Here is a 16,715-nt window from a genome sequence, read left to right as displayed (position 1 = left end):
TCACTGACATCCTCCCAAACGCCACGCAAAGCTTCACGTTGCAGAACGCACCCCTCGCCACCAAACGGCAGTGCCATCTCACGCCTCGAGGGCATCCAGAACGTGACCGCCGCTCACGGCCGTCGTCGCCGGCGCGCTAAGGATCAATGGGTGCCCTTGGCCTCATCCTCGCCGAGGTTCTACAACTGAAGCCGCAAAGCGTGCGGGGCACCATTTCTGTTGCAGGTGAGTCCATGGCCGCAAACAGACGGCAGCACAAGGCGCGCCCCATTTCAAGCAAAGATTTGGCACGTACACACAAGTACACGGCCAGCGTGCACGCCAGGTAGATGAATTCTTGCAGCTGGAAAGGGTAACAACCCACAGGAGGACTGCCACATCTGCAGCTCCGGCGCCCCCAGAAATCCTAGTCGATCACTTATAAAAGGCGCCCTCCCCACCACGGCTAGAGAAGAAGGGAAGCCGGTCGATCTCCTCATCGAGAGAACCATCATATTGGACCTCCTTACTCGAGGTGATTCTCAATTTGTTGCATTTTGTTACATTGATCATCATAAGATTGATCGATGCATGGTTGTGTTGATGCGTTGTCATGGTATTTTCAGGCAAGGATTATTTGCTCTGAAAGTCTGAACTGACAGATGGCGGCGACAATGGCGGTGACGACGATGGTGACCAAGAGCAAGGAGAGCTGGACCCTGCAGCTCCCGGAGATCGCCCTCCCTTGGAAGCCACGAGGCGGCGGCAAGGCCGAGCTGGAGTTCCCTCGCCGGGCGATGTTCGCCAGCGTCGGCCTCAGCGCGTGCCCGGGCGTCGCGCCGGGGCGCGACCCGCGTGAGCGCGGCGCGAAGGCTGGGCCCGCCGACAACTGCGACATCGCGCGCCAGCTCGGCGCCGCCGTGCCCGGGCAACAGGCGGCCGGCGAGGCGGCGGCGGCGGAGGAGGAGGACGTGAGGAAGAAGAAGAAGGGCGGCAAGAAGCAGCTGGCCCTGGGCGGCGGCCTGAGGAAGGTGAGGGTCAAGATCGCCAATCCGCACCTCCGGCGCCTGGTCAGCGGCGCCATCGCCGGCGCCGTGTCGAGGACGTTCGTGGCGCCGCTGGAGACGATCCGGACGCACCTGATGGTCGGCAGCAGCGGCGCCGACTCCATGGCCGGGGTGTTCCAGTGGATCATGCAGAACGAGGGCTGGACCGGCCTGTTCCGCGGCAACGCCGTCAACGTCCTCCGCGTCGCACCAAGCAAGGCTATTGAGGTACGACACCTACACGTTCTTGAAGCATTTGAATCCATGGTGGCCATTTGCACTGAATCACAAATTTACCTTCCTCTCTTCTTTTTTTTTTGTTGTGCACAGCATTTCACCTATGACACAGCCAAGAAATTCCTGACGCCCAAGGCCGACGAGCCACCGAAGGTCCCGATCCCCACGCCTCTGGTCGCCGGAGCCATGGCCGGAGTTGCCTCGACCCTCTGCACCTACCCCATGGAGCTGATCAAGACCAGGGTTACCGTCGAGGTAAACCAAATGACAAGCCATCTTCTCATGATCACAAGCAACAGCTAGCAGCTTAATGCTAACCATCGTGTCATGCATGGCGTGCAGAAGGACGCGTACGACAACGTGGCGCACGCGTTCGTGAAGATCCTGCGCGACGAGGGCCCGTCGGAGCTGTACCGCGGGCTGGCGCCGAGCCTGATCGGCGTGGTGCCGTACGCGGCCTGCAACTTCTACGCCTACGAGACGCTGAAGCGGCTCTACCGCCGCGCCACCGGGCGGCGCCCCGGCGCCGACGTCGGCGCGGCGGCGACGCTGCTCATCGGGTCGGCGGCGGGCGCCATTGCGAGCACGGCCACGTTCCCGCTGGAGGTGGCGCGCAAGCAGATGCAGGTGGGCGCCGTCGGCGGGAGGCAGGTCTACCGGAACGTCCTGCACGCCATGTACTGCATCCTCAAGAAGGAGGGTGCCGCTGGCCTGTACCGCGGCCTGGGTCCGAGCTGCATCAAGCTCATGCCGGCTGCAGGAATCTCCTTCATGTGCTATGAGGCCTGCAAGAAGATCCTCGTCGACAAGGAGGACGAAGAGGAGGATGGCGAAGCTGGCGATGGGGACGAGGACAAGAAGGCCGCTTGATCAAGTGGATGGCAATGGCATTGGAGACCAAGATCTTGCGAAGCCTGGAACGAGAAAAGAATGGAGAATAGTACATTTGGTGTGTTCAGGTCGTATGTTTGTATTTCATCGAGTACTATGTTTGGAGTTAAGAGTTTGCGTTTTCATGTTCCATATTTGTATTATTTGTACTTTATTTGCCTATTTGGAGTTCATTAGCTGTCATGTTTGCATGTTTGTGTTTGCACTATACTACCTGTCGTGTCAAGTTTGTGTTAGTACTACATTTGAATATTTGGAGTCCAAGTTGTTGCGTTTAGTAAACAATTGCATTCAGCAAGTGATGCGTTCAATTTGGTTCAGAGTAAACACCATCTGCATTGATTTACTGATCTCTGCACAATAATAAGGTAAGATGTGAATGTATATGCTGTCTTTATTCTGGTAGCTTCAGAGAACTCAAAATTTTGCAACACCACCACCACAACAGGAGATTTACGGACCATATATAAACGAGGAGATACCTTCTGAATGGAAATAGGGACAAATCAAGAGTATCATACTGAACACAAGTTGTACCATCCAGACCTAATGAATCAAGTAAAAGCACACCAAAAAAGCTGCGCCCTCAATTGATTTTACAAGCACTTGTCTTTTCCGACTTGGCAAACTAAGAACTGGGCAAATCTAGCTGCAGAACAGTAAAACAAGCTACAACAGGGGTCCTGCAGGTATTTAGCTTTGCTCCTCAGCCTCCGCGGCCTCCCTCTCTTCCGCAGCTGCTGCCATCAGCTCATCAAATTTCTCCGTCTTGCCGAGCAATATTTCAATCTGACCAGGGCCACACGTTAGGTTTAAGGAAACGGTCCTACAAATAAACTTGAAAAATGCATAAGAATCGCCATGGGAAACACATTTACCTTGGCCTTCTGGATAGGGCGGCTCCTAGTTTCATCTTTGACATCGACAGTAGATGTCATGATCTCTGCAAGTGATTCTCGGTAAGATTAGTCTGAAAAGAGAAGGGAATTCATCGAACATAATTACTTTATTAGAAACAAGACTCACTCTTCACGACAGCAAGGCCATTATTTTTCAGAATTTCCGCAACAGTCACCACCGTTGCAATGGCTGAAAGGATAAAGTTACCAGGTTTAGTTCAAAAAAAAGGCATGTAGATACACAATAGCAAAAGGTGATAGAGGGGGAAAAGACAAACAAACCAGGTATACAATACAACAATGCGTGTAAGTGTAAATTAACATAACATATCAATGCAAATTTGATCTTAGACATTGTTTGCAACAAAATTTACAGCAACTTCCTGTACAAGGGACTAGCTATGTAGCAATGGCTGGATTGCAACAAACTGAGGACAAGACTTCAATCACAACTATTGTCAACAAGCTACGAGGGAAGACACTCAATTTTTGTGAACATGTACATTGGCAGTTTCAGAACTCATTTAAGTGATCAGTCTGCCTAGTTTTTAGAAACAACCACTTTTCAAAATTGATCTAAAGATTGCCGGGAAAACTATTCCATAAGAGAAGCCAACCACAAGCTAATTTTTAAGTTCGAACTCTTGGAGTGCCATCTGTTATGGCCTTGGGAGGCAATATTGATTTAGTCGGGGGACCCTAGGCCAAAGAATGCATGAGCTTCAGCACTAGGCCAAGCTTTTTAAGGCCCACATATGCCACCTTCAAACTAAAAAAAGCCAGTAATGTAATGCAGTTAGGCCTGGGTCATCTTGGTGTAATGCTACCTCACAATACCGTGTGGCCCAAATTCACCACCCATGTCTGTGCCTACCTCCATATCATCTATTGTGTGGCCTACCCAACAGTTTCATCACTTCCTTAGTTCCTTATGTCCTTGGCACCACCATCTTGCACGAGACCTTGATAACTCCTAAACCACAAGTCAGACAAAACGCTTGCCACGGACTGTGCCAATATGAAGTGCTAGTTGCTCCCCAATAGGTCTGCCACTTGGTTCTTTAGCTAACGGATTAACAACGAGCATTCCTCCCACAGATGTAGAATTAAAGAAAGTTGTGCAGTGTACAGATAAGAAAAAGCTCGCCAACCCCCAATGAGCCAACAGGATATCTTGATAATTATGCTAATTAAAAAAAAGATGTCCAATAAACTAAAAACAAGAACCAAAGTAAGTAACCATCCAAGACATTTGGCAAAGTACAAAAAGGTACCACACAATGACAATCATTAGCATAGGATGGAATCAATCACTGCTACTGCTACACATCTTTCCACAAATAGTCTACAACTGAATATCAATCAATCGCAGCATACTAGCACAGCTTTGCGGAGATTCAATTAACGGATAATGAGTTTGATAAATAAAACGAAAAGCTTTCGGGATGAAAAGATTTACCCATGCCGAGGGCCGAGAGCTCCACTTCATTGTGCAGCTGCATGTACCTCTGCACACGAACAACATTACACAACAGATTAGCGACAAGCCCAAATCCAGTCAAATCGTTCGCGAGTACATCTCGTCAGGCAAAACCCCAACCAAACGGAAGCTCTTCTATTGGGAGTCTAAAGCCCCGCGAGCAGATTAAAATCCCCCCAAATACATTCTCCTCCACCACAAAGAGAAAAGATTGGGCTTTATGCCCCCCAGCTCACCTTGGCGAGGTTGACATAGAAGAAGAGGGGCTTCTTGGTGTTGGAGACCTGGATGCGGTTCTTCTTGTGCCCCTCCGCGCCGGCATCGTCCGCCGCCGCCGCCGCGGCCCCTCCGCCCGAGATGCTAAGGTTGTTCACGGCCTCAGTGACCTCCTCCATCGCAGCCGCCTGCGAGGAAACTTGAGAGCTTGGTGAAGCGCGAGAGGGGCAATGGGGATTTCGGCGGCGATGGATGGAATCGAAGGGAGGGGAGCCCTATCGCTGCGCCGGGTTTTATACGGGGTAGGGTTACGGCCAGGGCCCGAGGGGTTTCCGGGTTTTTGCCTAAAATAGGGTCCGTGTCTGGCACCAACGCCGGGTCAGACAGAGCACCTGTGTCCGTGTCCTGTCCGGTCAAGAATTAGGATCTTCAAAGCAGCTCCGGACCAGGATTGAACGCCTTTCCTGCACACGTTAGAACTACGATTCATAGAATCATAGCAAATCAAAACAAAGATCCCTTATCGCCTGGAATCATTGGAAGTTTGTTTTTAGATTCCACCTCCCCGTGCTAGATTGTTACTCCCTCCGTCTAAATTGCAGGTCGTTTTAGTTTTTATAGGTGCGTAGTCTTTGTTATGCACTCTAGATGCATAATAAATTAAAAAAACCAAAACGACTAATTTGGAACAGAAGGAGTAGTACATTGGACTAATTTGGAGATCAAAATGATGATACTAGTATAATTTTTTCAGTTAAAAATGATGGTCAGTTAGTTTTTAGTGGGGTCTTGATCGAATTTTTTAGTGGGGTCTTGATCGAATCGTAGTGAGGGACTGGAAATCAAAATGATGATAAATGCATACATCGCTCGATCGAATCGTGATTTTTTTAGTGGGGTCTTGATTGAATTTCCTTTCACCTGGTTTTGGAAGCCTAGTCATTACAAGAATTTCCTACTGTACAGTTACAGATGATAATAGTATAGTTACAGATGTCCTCCCCACTGTAATTGGATAAGTTCATCAGATAACCACATTTGATTTGCGTAAAACCGGTAGTAATACACGCAAAAAGCCATGTGCCGGATGCATGCAATTTTTTTACCATCCCAACCCCCTGTTCACACCGTTAGGACTCTGGTCAGTCGGATGAACCATATGCCATTGAGGGCGAGCAATTGCCACTCAAAGATAGTGATAAGCATTTTCGTTTTTCCAAATGTGTTCAATTATCAAGGCCACCTCAGGAACAGGTACCATTAATACAGATTTGGGGAGGAAATTATTACACCGGGCATAACTCTAAGAATTATTATGAGAAAAAATTAGTACAAATGACAATCCTGGCGATCATAGATAGCTACCGCCTACCAGTAATGACAACGCTAACACATGCCAAACAGGGATTTGTTCAAGCCACTACAGTTCAACCAGTTAGCCTAGAGATCAAAATTTCAGTTCGTCTTCCATGCAATTTCAGTTGACCTGAACATCCTAGTATCGAATAGCTTTCTACATTGTGAAAGGCGGAAATTCAACTTCAAGGTATATATGTAGGCATCAACTAAAGATGCAATGTGATCCTTTCAGAGGATGTCATTGTTGGATTTGCTTTAGCTTTTCTTCTTGGATTTCAAAATCTTCAAGCCTCTTCAACCACCGCAAGCCTAGATCACATCCCGCCTCAGCTGCAATTTGAAACTGCTCCTTCGCTAGCTTTATGGGATCCTGCTGTGCAGTCCTTTTCCGCATCTTCCCAGTTGATGGACTCTTACCTGAGTTGAACCTGGTAATCACTTCAGGCACTTCAGCACCTGAAAAAATCACGATGTTAGGGCGCATATAATTAATGTGCAATTTGATATTGCCCATTTTACAGCCTTAAATAACCAATATTCCATGATGCATAACTTAATAATGTGTAATTAGCTACTCAGACACTACTGTGATTTCACAAACCTTTAAGAAGTAAGGATCCATATGCAATAGCAGCTCCAGCATGTCCCTGAAAAGATGGTCAGACCTCAAAAGTCAGAACACAAACTAGAAAGTTATATATAAGTAAAAGAAACGGAACCTTGAGTGTGTCATACTACTAATTCTGTGGGAAAAACTTGAAACCTTTTCTGAAGCTCTATGGAAACACCACATCGCAGAAGCTATATCCCTCTTAACACAGTCTCCAGTTAGATATACAGCGCCTAGAAGATACAAAGCGCCAGGGTGCAGCTGCAATCAAGGATTCAGGTGAAAAATAAAATACGCCCACCAAATGGCGCATCAGAAAGTATATGATCAGCATTCAGGTAAGCAGCATACTGCATACCTGGTCAACAGCTTGCTCGATGTAATGGAAAGCCTGTTGATCGGACTGAACGTGGTCATTCTGCAAGAGCAGCAAGGGCAAATCAATTAAAGTGAACATAAATTCCACGAATATCAAATGCCCACTGCCTAACAGAAAACTGGGTGATTGACTCATTTAGTGGAAGGGACAGAGGGCACAATGTGAAAACCTCAATTCTTAATCGACATCCAAGTTCATACTGTGCGTCTGGATCACCCATATTTGCAGCTTCAACCAACAAAGCAGCACCACTGCAAGCATGAAAAGAAAGCATAGTTTAATTCAGATGACAAATATATTGATGCCAAGTCATGTATAATGAGATGCCAGCAAAGAACAATTTTTCTAAACTTTAATTCCTCTAGTATTTTAGGGCCTAATTGTGTCGACAGTATTTAAGACACTCCTGCCAATTTCAATACATGTGTATCCCAACATCTATCAGTTTAATGCTGTGGTAGCAAATTTTGATGCAACTAAATGATGCAAATACTATTCTTGTGAACTCCATAATCTAATATACTGCTTTCAGCTGTGAGCTCCAATAGTAAAATTCCAACAACTTTAGACCGAATACAAATTGGTGGTTAGTGGATAGTGTTGAGACTTTTCAGTGGTTGTGGGTGCTTAGACAAGGAACAAACTAAATTTACTCACATTTCTCTGATGCTACCCGGTAGCTTATAACGCTTAATCAGGATTTTTGACAAAGTTGCATTACAATACACAATTCCACACACCAAAGTTTCAGATGACTCTTTCTGGGTGGGGACTCCAACACAGATATTCTGCTCAGCATACTAGTTACAGTAATAACAAGATCGATATGCGAATACATGTATCTATCACTTAAACAAGTAAGAAGCAAAAAAAAAGAGAACTGATTATAACTCATCTTATATTTTGAAATAGACTTGCCGCAAATAAAGTCCTGCTAAATAGATTCGATAGAATTATCTGGCAAGTATTGGTCACACTTATAAGTTACCACCTCTGCTTTGCTAATTTACAATCTTAGAAGCCTAATACGGTAATGCAAGCATCATTTAATCTGGTACATCGTGGTATCATCAGGCAGCAAACATCTGATGAAGCTAATGTAGAGTCTAGAGTGCATAATCAATATCAAGTTTCCCAAACCAGCATTGACAAAAGGATTTAGGATTCGATCAACTTAAAAGGTGTACATTACATATGTAACAGATGTGTCAAAACATTAAGACAGCAACAAGAGCATTGACAAAACTATTTTCATGGATTTCCCGTAACAGCAACAGAACAGGAAAATAAAACATGGAAGCAAACTAAGTCACTCACACTGCCTTACAAGCTCCAGGAACATGATACTTGAAATGCATCTTGCCCAGCCAATATCTCGCATGGGTATTATCATTGTCAATCTCCAGAGCAAGCTCAAAGTTCTCCTTAGCACCCTTTTCACGTGAAGAAAGATTTGAACAAGCGGAGTCAGTGTCACCACATATCAATGAAACAGGTGACCGTGATAAGTACAGCTTATAAGGAATAAGTGAGTAAAAGAATAAGCTCAATGTGAACTAAGGAATTTCTCCACTCCAGAACTCCAACTGATGGTTTCACGGAATATCTAGAGAACTTGTCAATAGAAGAAAAACGTAAACACCAACATGCCACTACCCCGAGTTCTCTTTCTCTGCCAATGCTGCAGGAGACATCGCAAATTTCACCTACTAGGCTACTATTAGTGACCACCCCCCCCCCCCCCCCCCCCCCCCCCCCCCCCCCCCCCCCCCCTCTTGCGGATCAGGTGCTCCCTCATCTTATTGTGGAGAAATGGGGGTAGAAATGAAGATGAACCCTAAGCCGTACCCTTAGAAGCGGGATGAGGCGCTTGTCGTTGTGGTCGGCGTAGTCGATGACGCGGTCGACCTCCTGGAGCGCGCTCCACCCCTTGGCTATCAGCTCCATCGCCTTCTTGTTCCTGTCGTGCATCCACCTCTGCAACCACATGCGCAAAAATTAAGGGGGGGGGGGGGGGGGGGGGGGGGGGGGGGGGGAAATCGCATCAGCATTTCTGCTCATCACCAGCACCGCCATAACGAGACACTGATATCATCGGATGAGATCCGTTCACAGGACACCCGACGCCGCCCTCACCTGTGGGTTCAATGCGGCGGCGAGCTGGCTGACGCGCGTGGAAGAAGAGGAAGACGAGGCGGCTGCGGACAGCCGCCGCGCTGACGCGGCGAGCATGGCGGCGCGTTGCCCGTCCCGGGAGGGAGGAGAGCGGTGCGGGGGCGTAGCCGCGGGCTACAGTTGGCGCCCTCGCGGTCTTCGTCTCTACCTGCGGCTGCGGGCAAGGGGAGCGTGGAAGCTGCGGCGGCCGCTCAGGCCGTCGAGAGCCGGAGTCGCTGACCGGTGGACCCCGCGTGACGGCAGCTGGGGCTTTGTCGCTTCGAAGAAGGCAGGACAGGCTCGCCGGATTTATGGGCCGGGCTGAGCATACTCGAGGCCCAAAATTTAACTGTCACACACTGGACCGGTTATACGGCCCTGCCTTTTTTTTTTAAAAAAAATAGATACGTTCAAAATTTCAAAACGTGTGTTAACATGTTTTATCAAATCGTTTTAACATTTCAAGGAATTTTCCTTTTTATCAGTCATCATATGGATGAATTAGATATCCTTACATAGACTAGTAGCTACTCTTTACATTGAGAGTTTCCTAAATAAACTGACGAAAACATTATCATGGTAAGGAAACTGCAATGGTATAAGCTGAAACATAGTACTACCTCCGTTCTTAAATAGATGACACCGTTGAATTTTTTCATTCGTTTAACTATTCATCTTTTCTACAAATAATTTTGCAAATAGATAAATTTACAAGTTAAATCTAAAATACATTTGATAATAGACATAATAATATATTTTTTACTTTAGTTAACTAACTTCTTCAATAGATATTGGTGGTCAAAGTTGGAGTAAAAAGTCAATGATATCATCTATTTAAGAACGGAGGAAGTACTAACTTATTCATACATTTCATTCAAACAGTCCAGCTCTATTCATCGCTGCCAAATCAAGTATCCATAACCTCTCCAGTTCAAAAGACACTTGTTCCTTCTTCGTGTATGTTCGCGCTGCTTGTTTCAGTCGCCAAAATCCGATTGTTCAAACGCAGATGATCATATTTTCAGGTGAGTACCGAATAAACATGTTTGTAAATTCTTCATGTTTGTCGGGTGCAGCAGATAGCTTAGAGTTACGCCATTCGTAACAACATATGAATGAACGATCTCCCTGGATTGGAGAGCAGAAAAAAAAACTTTGAAGCAATTGCAATGGCTGTTTACTACATCTACCATTTTTATATCATTTTGCACTACGAGTCATATGGTGATGCAGCAGACGCATTCATTTGACTTGGTTTCTTTCACCCGAGTAGTAAACCTCGGCAAACAATCACAACAAACAAATCGATTTGTTCTAAATCAAACTAGTCTAACTTTTACCAAGGATTTAGAAATTATATTAAAAATATATACTACCATCAAAACATATTTCATAATGGATTTTATGGAACTAACTGGATGTTATAATTGTTGATGCTTTTTCATATAAATTTAATCAAAGCTAGAAAATTTTGATTTAAGATAAAGTTAAAATGAACTATAATTTGAAATAAAGGGAGTAGTTCCTTTTGCTAACTCCTTTTGATGAATCATTGCTTGGCATTCTACAATACCCCATACGATATCTTCAGTTCTACCAACACATGAACATTCCACGATTCATTCTATGTTTCTGAAAAAAGGATTGCTACGCTATAGTATGCATGACTTTAAATTTCTACGTTACAAATGGGAAAATTATCAAACCAGGAATTCATTCGATGCAAGGTTGTTATGCTTTTTTGTTTTAAGAAGCTGCACAAATGCAAACGTGCACATACACGTGGACAATTTTGGACAAAATATGGTTGCATACAGCAGATTGGTAATGGATGGATTATATATGGATTTTTTTTTGAAAAGTGGTATATGGGATGGATCTTCTATCGTCACTATCCTCTTTAATACCGGAGTGGTTAGTTTTGTGTATTTTCTATTGTTATCTTCTTGGATTTGAACTCGTGGTTTGTGGTTGTGCATGGTCCTTACGATGACAATCCCCCAACTGTTCCACTTCCTCGGGTGACATGGACACTGCATTGCCAACGCCAGAAGGAGAGAAAAAGGATTTTTCACCAATTCCTGTTCAGAAGAAAACGCAAGAGAAGATCGCATTCAGATGTGAGGGCGTAAGAATGAGGCCACCAATCCATGGCCGCTTCACCTAATTCCGGACGCTGACCTGGAACAACTTCTTGCCAGGTCAGGAACACAGGTTTAATGGGCGAGTACCAGGTCAAGTCTTCTCTTGAAGATACAGCATTAGCAAGCAAAAACGACTCAAGGAAATAAAAATCAATTAAATTTTTTGGTATAATTTAGGAATAGAAAGTAATCGTGCGTGCTACATCAATATATATCATATGAACTGTATGTACAATGATCACCTCCTTTAGATGTAATTCTCATTTTTTTTTCCAAAACTCTACAGTAAACATGGAGATTTTCTCACTGATCAAAACTCCTCAGAAAACATGGAAAAATTTCTCATTTTTTCAGTGTGCGACTCTGCACAGAACACATGGAGGAGCAAGTGATCAGCTAGGCCTCGAGAACTTGGCAATGGAGGATGTGGTTCTTGGCGCGGCCACGGCCGGCGAGGTTGGACAAGAGGCCCGTGACGAAGCTCTTGGCATGCGCTTTCCCGGCGAGGGTCTCCCAGCCCTGCAGGTTCCCCGCCCCGGCTGCGACGTCGACGGCCGAGACGCTCATGTCGTTGCGGACGACGCAGAGCCTGCCGTGGAGCACGACGATGGCGGCTGCCTCTGCCGCCTGGGAGCTCCCCCGGTGCTGCTTGCTGTCGACGCAGGTGGTCCACGCGTCCGCAGCATCGTCGTAGGTCCTCAGCCGGCATCCGTCCTTGCAGTCTGCGGCGTAGATCCTTCCGCCGAGGCACGCGCTGGGGCTCCGCCAGCCGGTGACCCTGCCGTCGAGCACGACGGACCACGAGTCGGTCTCCGGCGAGTACGCCTGGCTCAGCACCTCCTGCTGCGCGCCGAGGCCCTTCACGTACCACCGCCCGCCGTGCACCGCGCTGAGGAACGGCACCATCGCCGCGGCCATCTCGGCCACGAACGACCACCGGTTCTTGGCGGGGTCGAACACCTCGGCGGACCTGAGCCCGCCGCCGCCGCCGCTCTCGCCGCCCGCGACGTACAGGCGGTTGCCGATCACGCACGTGCCGAAGCACTGCCGCCGGCGCAGCATGTCCGGCGCGCGGTGCCACCGGTTGCTGCGGGCGCTGTAGAACACCACCCGCCGCATGGCGCCGCCCCGGCGCGGGTCCGCGCCGCCGAGCAGGTACAGGTGGCAGCCGCCGAGCACGGCGCAGCCGAACCCGTCGGCGCCCGCGTACTCCTGCGGCAATGGTGGCAGCGCGCGCCACGCGCCGCGACACGGGTCGAGCACGTCCCACGACACGTGCCCGTCCTTGCCGTCGCGCCTCACGGCGTACACCCACTGCTCGGCGAGCCCGAGCCGGCGGCGGAGGCCGTAGAAGTAGTTGCCGGCGAGCAGGCGGCACCACCTCCGGCACACCAGCCTCAGCTTCCAGTGATCGGCTCTGGGCACCCGGATGAGGCAAGCAATGGCGAGATCGTCGGGGAGGCCGGGGAGCAGCGGGCATTGCCCACCGCGGCTCCGGTCACCCGGCCGCGGCGACGCCTTCGGTTTCAGCGGGTGGATGGACGCCCTGAGGCTCGGTTGCACGCACGCCTTCGACGCCGGGAGGCGTCTCGCCGCCGCGGCGGCGGATGATCTGTTCACTCGGCACAAGCATGCCGAGGAATCAACCTACGCAGAACATCATCACAAGAAACGAAAAATTTTCAAGTTGTTGAACAAATGAATCATCGAGAAGTAGGCCAAATCATAAAAAGAAGACAGCGAAATAGATGCATTATAATTCGGTGCGGTTGGGGGATTAAATTGGGGAGTGTTGTTTTCATAAAATTGATTGGTCGATGGTACTTTAGAGCGATCGGACAAGAACATGAGACACTGAATGGTGTCAAGAAACAGCAGCTACTTAAAGTAGTTGAACAACTACCTTGTGGGGGACCAAGTTTGATGGCATCGCCATGCAAAAGTTTCACCATGGAAGGCATTAGCAACGGTGTTATTTTTATTACACTATAATATGCTCTCTTTTTTTCCCAGAAAAGAGTGAGAGAGAGAGGGAGAACTGAAAGTATCAGAGTATTACGTATGCAACTAAGCAACTGATCGACAACTTGCATTTTTTTCTCCTTGGAAAGGAACCTCTGAACTCAGTTGAAATCGAAGCAAATAAAGACACCTCACCTGCCCATATTCTGTTTCTACAGGTCAAGTGACTTGCACACGGAATCGAACAGCTTATCTCCGTCCAGAATTCTTGGGTAATTATATGATAAAAACATCATTTTTTCCAGAGCAAACATCAATAATTCTCAAATGGAAAAGTCTCTGGAAGAAAACATCTAGATGCCCAAACACGCTAGCAGAATTCCATCTGACTTCAAAACAAGTGGTGCATGCTCAACTCTGAATTATCTGACATTTTATTCCTCCTGTTTTTTTTCTTCTAAAATCATATGAACAAGTCAATCAACCAAAGCACCTTCAACCCGATCAATCGTTGAAAAGAAAACGTATGATAAACCAATGGTCTATCACTCTGCCTCTACCTGACGACGAACAACAACGAAAGTAATACTCCCCTATGGCTCGGTAAACATCATCAACAGAGATTTAAAACTGGAGCAGAGACGAAGAGAGACTCACCAGCGGAGCTGTTCGGTTCCTTGTATCCATGGCTACTCCCGAAGCAACGAATGGTCACCAACCCGACATCACACCATGGCTATCCTCCTCCCACTTCGCCTCTCAACCGTGCGAAGAAGCTGGGAAATGGCAGGTCCAGCCTTACCCTCCCAACCAGAAACCCCTTCCAGCAGCCTGCAGCCTGTCTGCAACTGCTGCAAGTGCAAGGAGGAAGACGAACAAGGTGAGGACAGAGGAGAGGAGAGGGAAGGTGGCGACTGCCCCTCGCATTAAAGCCTGCGCGTGTGCGCCTGCCGGTGGACCCGGACGGGGCCCCACAGGGACGACCTCAGCTTTGAGAACCCTTTCTGTTGCTGTCGTCTCCGTCCCCTCATCCCAGTCAACCACCCCTGTTCGTTTGCATTGCCCATGGCTGGCTGCTGACGAGCGAAGATCATTATCCTCCAGATTATTCGGACGCTTTAATTGGCAGCCGTGTTCTCCTCTTGCTGCTGAAAGATGAACCTTTAAAAATTTAGCAGCGTAACAACCGTCTGTTCCTGCTGCTGCTCGTTCTGTTTCCCATGCTTCACTGAAGATTCAGCAGATAACATTGTTTAGCTAGCAGAGACCCTGCACCAACAGCCTCGCAAGTTGCGACTCGACGTGGGTAATCGCGTTCATCTGCAGTCACGGTGTGTAATCGCGTTGAAATCGTGTGACAGCAAAGTGAGAAATAGAACACAACGGAAGGTCCCCCACGATAACGGAACCTGCAAAAGCGGCGGAACAGACAAGAGGGAGCCGCGAACGGTGGCGCGAACTGTCAAGATCAGGCGGGCGCAAAAACAAATACAAGCGATTGGGTAGCGTGGAGTCCCTTGGAATCAAAACAACGGGAAAGAGGTGTGCTGGTGATCGGTGATCGGCCGCTGGCATCGCTGAGAGTTGGGCAGTCAATTTGCAGGCGCAATCATACTGAGAGGGCTGCGCGGCCAGCATAAATAATAGTAGTATAATATGATGATGATGATAATATGAACCTTCCGTTATCCTTGAAAGGAAGTACAGAGATGCCTTCCATGGAGGGATGCCAATAGGAGGAGTTCTCTTCCAGTCCTCCTGCTGGGAATTCCGGTGCCAAGAGAAGGGATGGGTTTACGTCCTACGGACGGCAGTAAACCATCTCACTGCTTGGTCCAGTCGAAGCTCGAAGGTGACCATATTTCGATGCGGATACAGATGCACACGGCGAAACTCCATCACGCCATTGTTTTAAAATAGATCTGACCATTTTTCGGGCTGGGTCTGGCTCGGGCCGGCCTGAAAAAAAAGAGAAAATCCCCTCCGTGACACTGGAAGATGTACCAATTCTCAACATCACATCCAAAATTTCAATCTTCGTTTTTTGACACCGACTTCAAGTTTCATGCCTTTTATGATACTACCGTGAGATTCACCAGCTGAAACCGTTAAGTTTGACATGAAAAAAACCAAAATACCCCCTCTCAAACTTATGCAGCAGGTCATGGACTCAAACAGCGAGTCTAACAGTGTCTTGTGTTGCATAGTATAACATCACATAAAATGTCAAGGCCTCCTTATTTTCAATAGAGCTACAAAAGTTCAGTTATCCCGTCTGAACATTGATTTTTTGTTGTTGTTTCCGGATGGATGAAAGCAGAAACCCTGCTACCTGACCACACCGATTGTCGCTAATTCTCAAGCAAAACAGGCAGCCGAATTGCTATGGCCCCCCTCATCACAATTGCGAGCAGCTAGCAGTAGCAGGGCGCCGCAGCAGCGAGCGAGCTCGAGAGCGACGCCAGGGGAGGGAGGCCGGGAAGCACTGCCATGCATGTACGTGCGCTGGGCCTGCCCTGCCCTGCCTTGGGTGGCACTGCCATGCTTCTGTGTGGACACCACGCCACGCGACGCGCAGCCGCTCGGCCGCCTTTGCCCGCCAGCACTGCGCCTCCCGCGCACGGCCGCCGGCGCGGCCTCCCGCTTGCCCGCCCAGCGCACGGCCTGCACCCGTCCGGCCGCTTGCCCGCGCCGGCAGGGCGGGGAAAGAGGAGGGTCGGGAGAAAGAGAGAAATGCCGAGGGGATGGACCAACGGATGGATAAGGTCCAAAAGCTAGGGGTATTTTGATCTTTTCCTATCAAACTTAACGGTGTTAGCTGGTGAATCTGACGGTAGTGTCATGCAAGGTACCAAACTTAGAGCCGGTGTCAAATAAGGAAAATTGAAATTTTGGATGTCAAGTTCCAGTATCACACAGGGAATTTTCTAAAAAAAATCCGGTTCATTTCGGGTCGAAAATTCGTGCCTAGGACCGTCCCATGCACGTTGTCGGGCTGATTTTTCAGGCTAGGCTCAGACTTCCCGCCCTTTTTAGTTGAAAAATAAATCAAATAAATTGTCTGGATGGGCTCGGGCCGGCCTAAACTTTTTTCGGGCTTGGTTTCCACTGACCATGCTGTAACAACCGGGTGTTAAAAAGGCTTAAGAACGACTATGATGAGGTTAATGACAAAATTTGGATGCTAAGAAGGTTTTATGGCCAAAATCAATTTCAAGTCAAATTTTGAACAAAAATGCAATTTGAGATTTAAAATCGAAAAAATTCGATAAAAATATGAATTCAAGCCTTGAAGGTATTTGGAATTCAAAGATGACAAGGTTGAAGTCAATTCAAGTCATGAGTATCTCAAATTTACA

At 47.9% G+C, this 16,715-nt stretch overlaps 4 protein-coding genes across 4 annotated transcripts; 1 reads left to right on the top strand and 3 right to left on the bottom strand.

Annotated features, from left to right (window-relative positions):
* The first annotated feature begins 618 nt into the window (after window positions 1–618).
* LOC117842444 (adenine nucleotide transporter BT1, chloroplastic/amyloplastic/mitochondrial) lies at window positions 619–2,474 on the top strand. Its single transcript, XM_034722941.2, has 3 exons — window positions 619–1,253; window positions 1,356–1,517; window positions 1,605–2,474. Exons 1-3 carry the CDS (start codon window positions 642–644, stop codon window positions 2,130–2,132), a joined length of 1,302 nt encoding a protein of 433 aa, XP_034578832.1. The 5' UTR covers window positions 619–641; the 3' UTR covers window positions 2,133–2,474.
* A 146-nt stretch (window positions 2,475–2,620) lies between these two features.
* Window positions 2,621–5,075, bottom strand: LOC117842537 (uncharacterized protein At2g34160). The gene is made up of 5 exons (XM_034723042.2): window positions 4,769–5,075; window positions 4,512–4,560; window positions 3,180–3,242; window positions 3,032–3,096; window positions 2,621–2,942 (listed from the first exon to the last, which is right to left on the bottom strand). Exons 1-5 carry the CDS (start codon window positions 4,925–4,927, stop codon window positions 2,847–2,849), a joined length of 432 nt encoding a protein of 143 aa, XP_034578933.1. The 5' UTR covers window positions 4,928–5,075; the 3' UTR covers window positions 2,621–2,846.
* Window positions 5,076–6,046: 971 nt separating this feature from the next.
* LOC117849782 (uncharacterized) lies at window positions 6,047–9,498 on the bottom strand. The gene is made up of 8 exons (XM_034731501.2): window positions 9,233–9,498; window positions 8,945–9,073; window positions 8,414–8,529; window positions 7,266–7,347; window positions 7,076–7,135; window positions 6,871–6,978; window positions 6,709–6,754; window positions 6,047–6,563 (listed from the first exon to the last, which is right to left on the bottom strand). Exons 1-8 carry the CDS (start codon window positions 9,326–9,328, stop codon window positions 6,346–6,348), a joined length of 855 nt encoding a protein of 284 aa, XP_034587392.1. The 5' UTR covers window positions 9,329–9,498; the 3' UTR covers window positions 6,047–6,345.
* A 2,031-nt stretch (window positions 9,499–11,529) lies between these two features.
* Window positions 11,530–14,429, bottom strand: LOC117843014 (F-box/kelch-repeat protein At1g55270). Its single transcript, XM_034723565.2, has 2 exons — window positions 14,014–14,429; window positions 11,530–13,041 (listed from the first exon to the last, which is right to left on the bottom strand). The coding sequence occupies exons 1-2, from the start codon at window positions 14,041–14,043 to the stop codon at window positions 11,791–11,793; spliced, it is 1,281 nt and encodes a 426-aa protein (XP_034579456.1). The 5' UTR covers window positions 14,044–14,429; the 3' UTR covers window positions 11,530–11,790.
* Between the last annotated feature and the right edge of the window lie 2,286 nt (window positions 14,430–16,715).

This window comes from Setaria viridis, chromosome 1 (assembly GCF_005286985.2).
Source record: "Setaria viridis chromosome 1, Setaria_viridis_v4.0, whole genome shotgun sequence".
Classification (NCBI taxonomy): Eukaryota; Viridiplantae; Streptophyta; class Magnoliopsida; order Poales; family Poaceae; genus Setaria; species Setaria viridis.
This window is presented reverse-complemented; position numbering and strand designations above follow the sequence as displayed.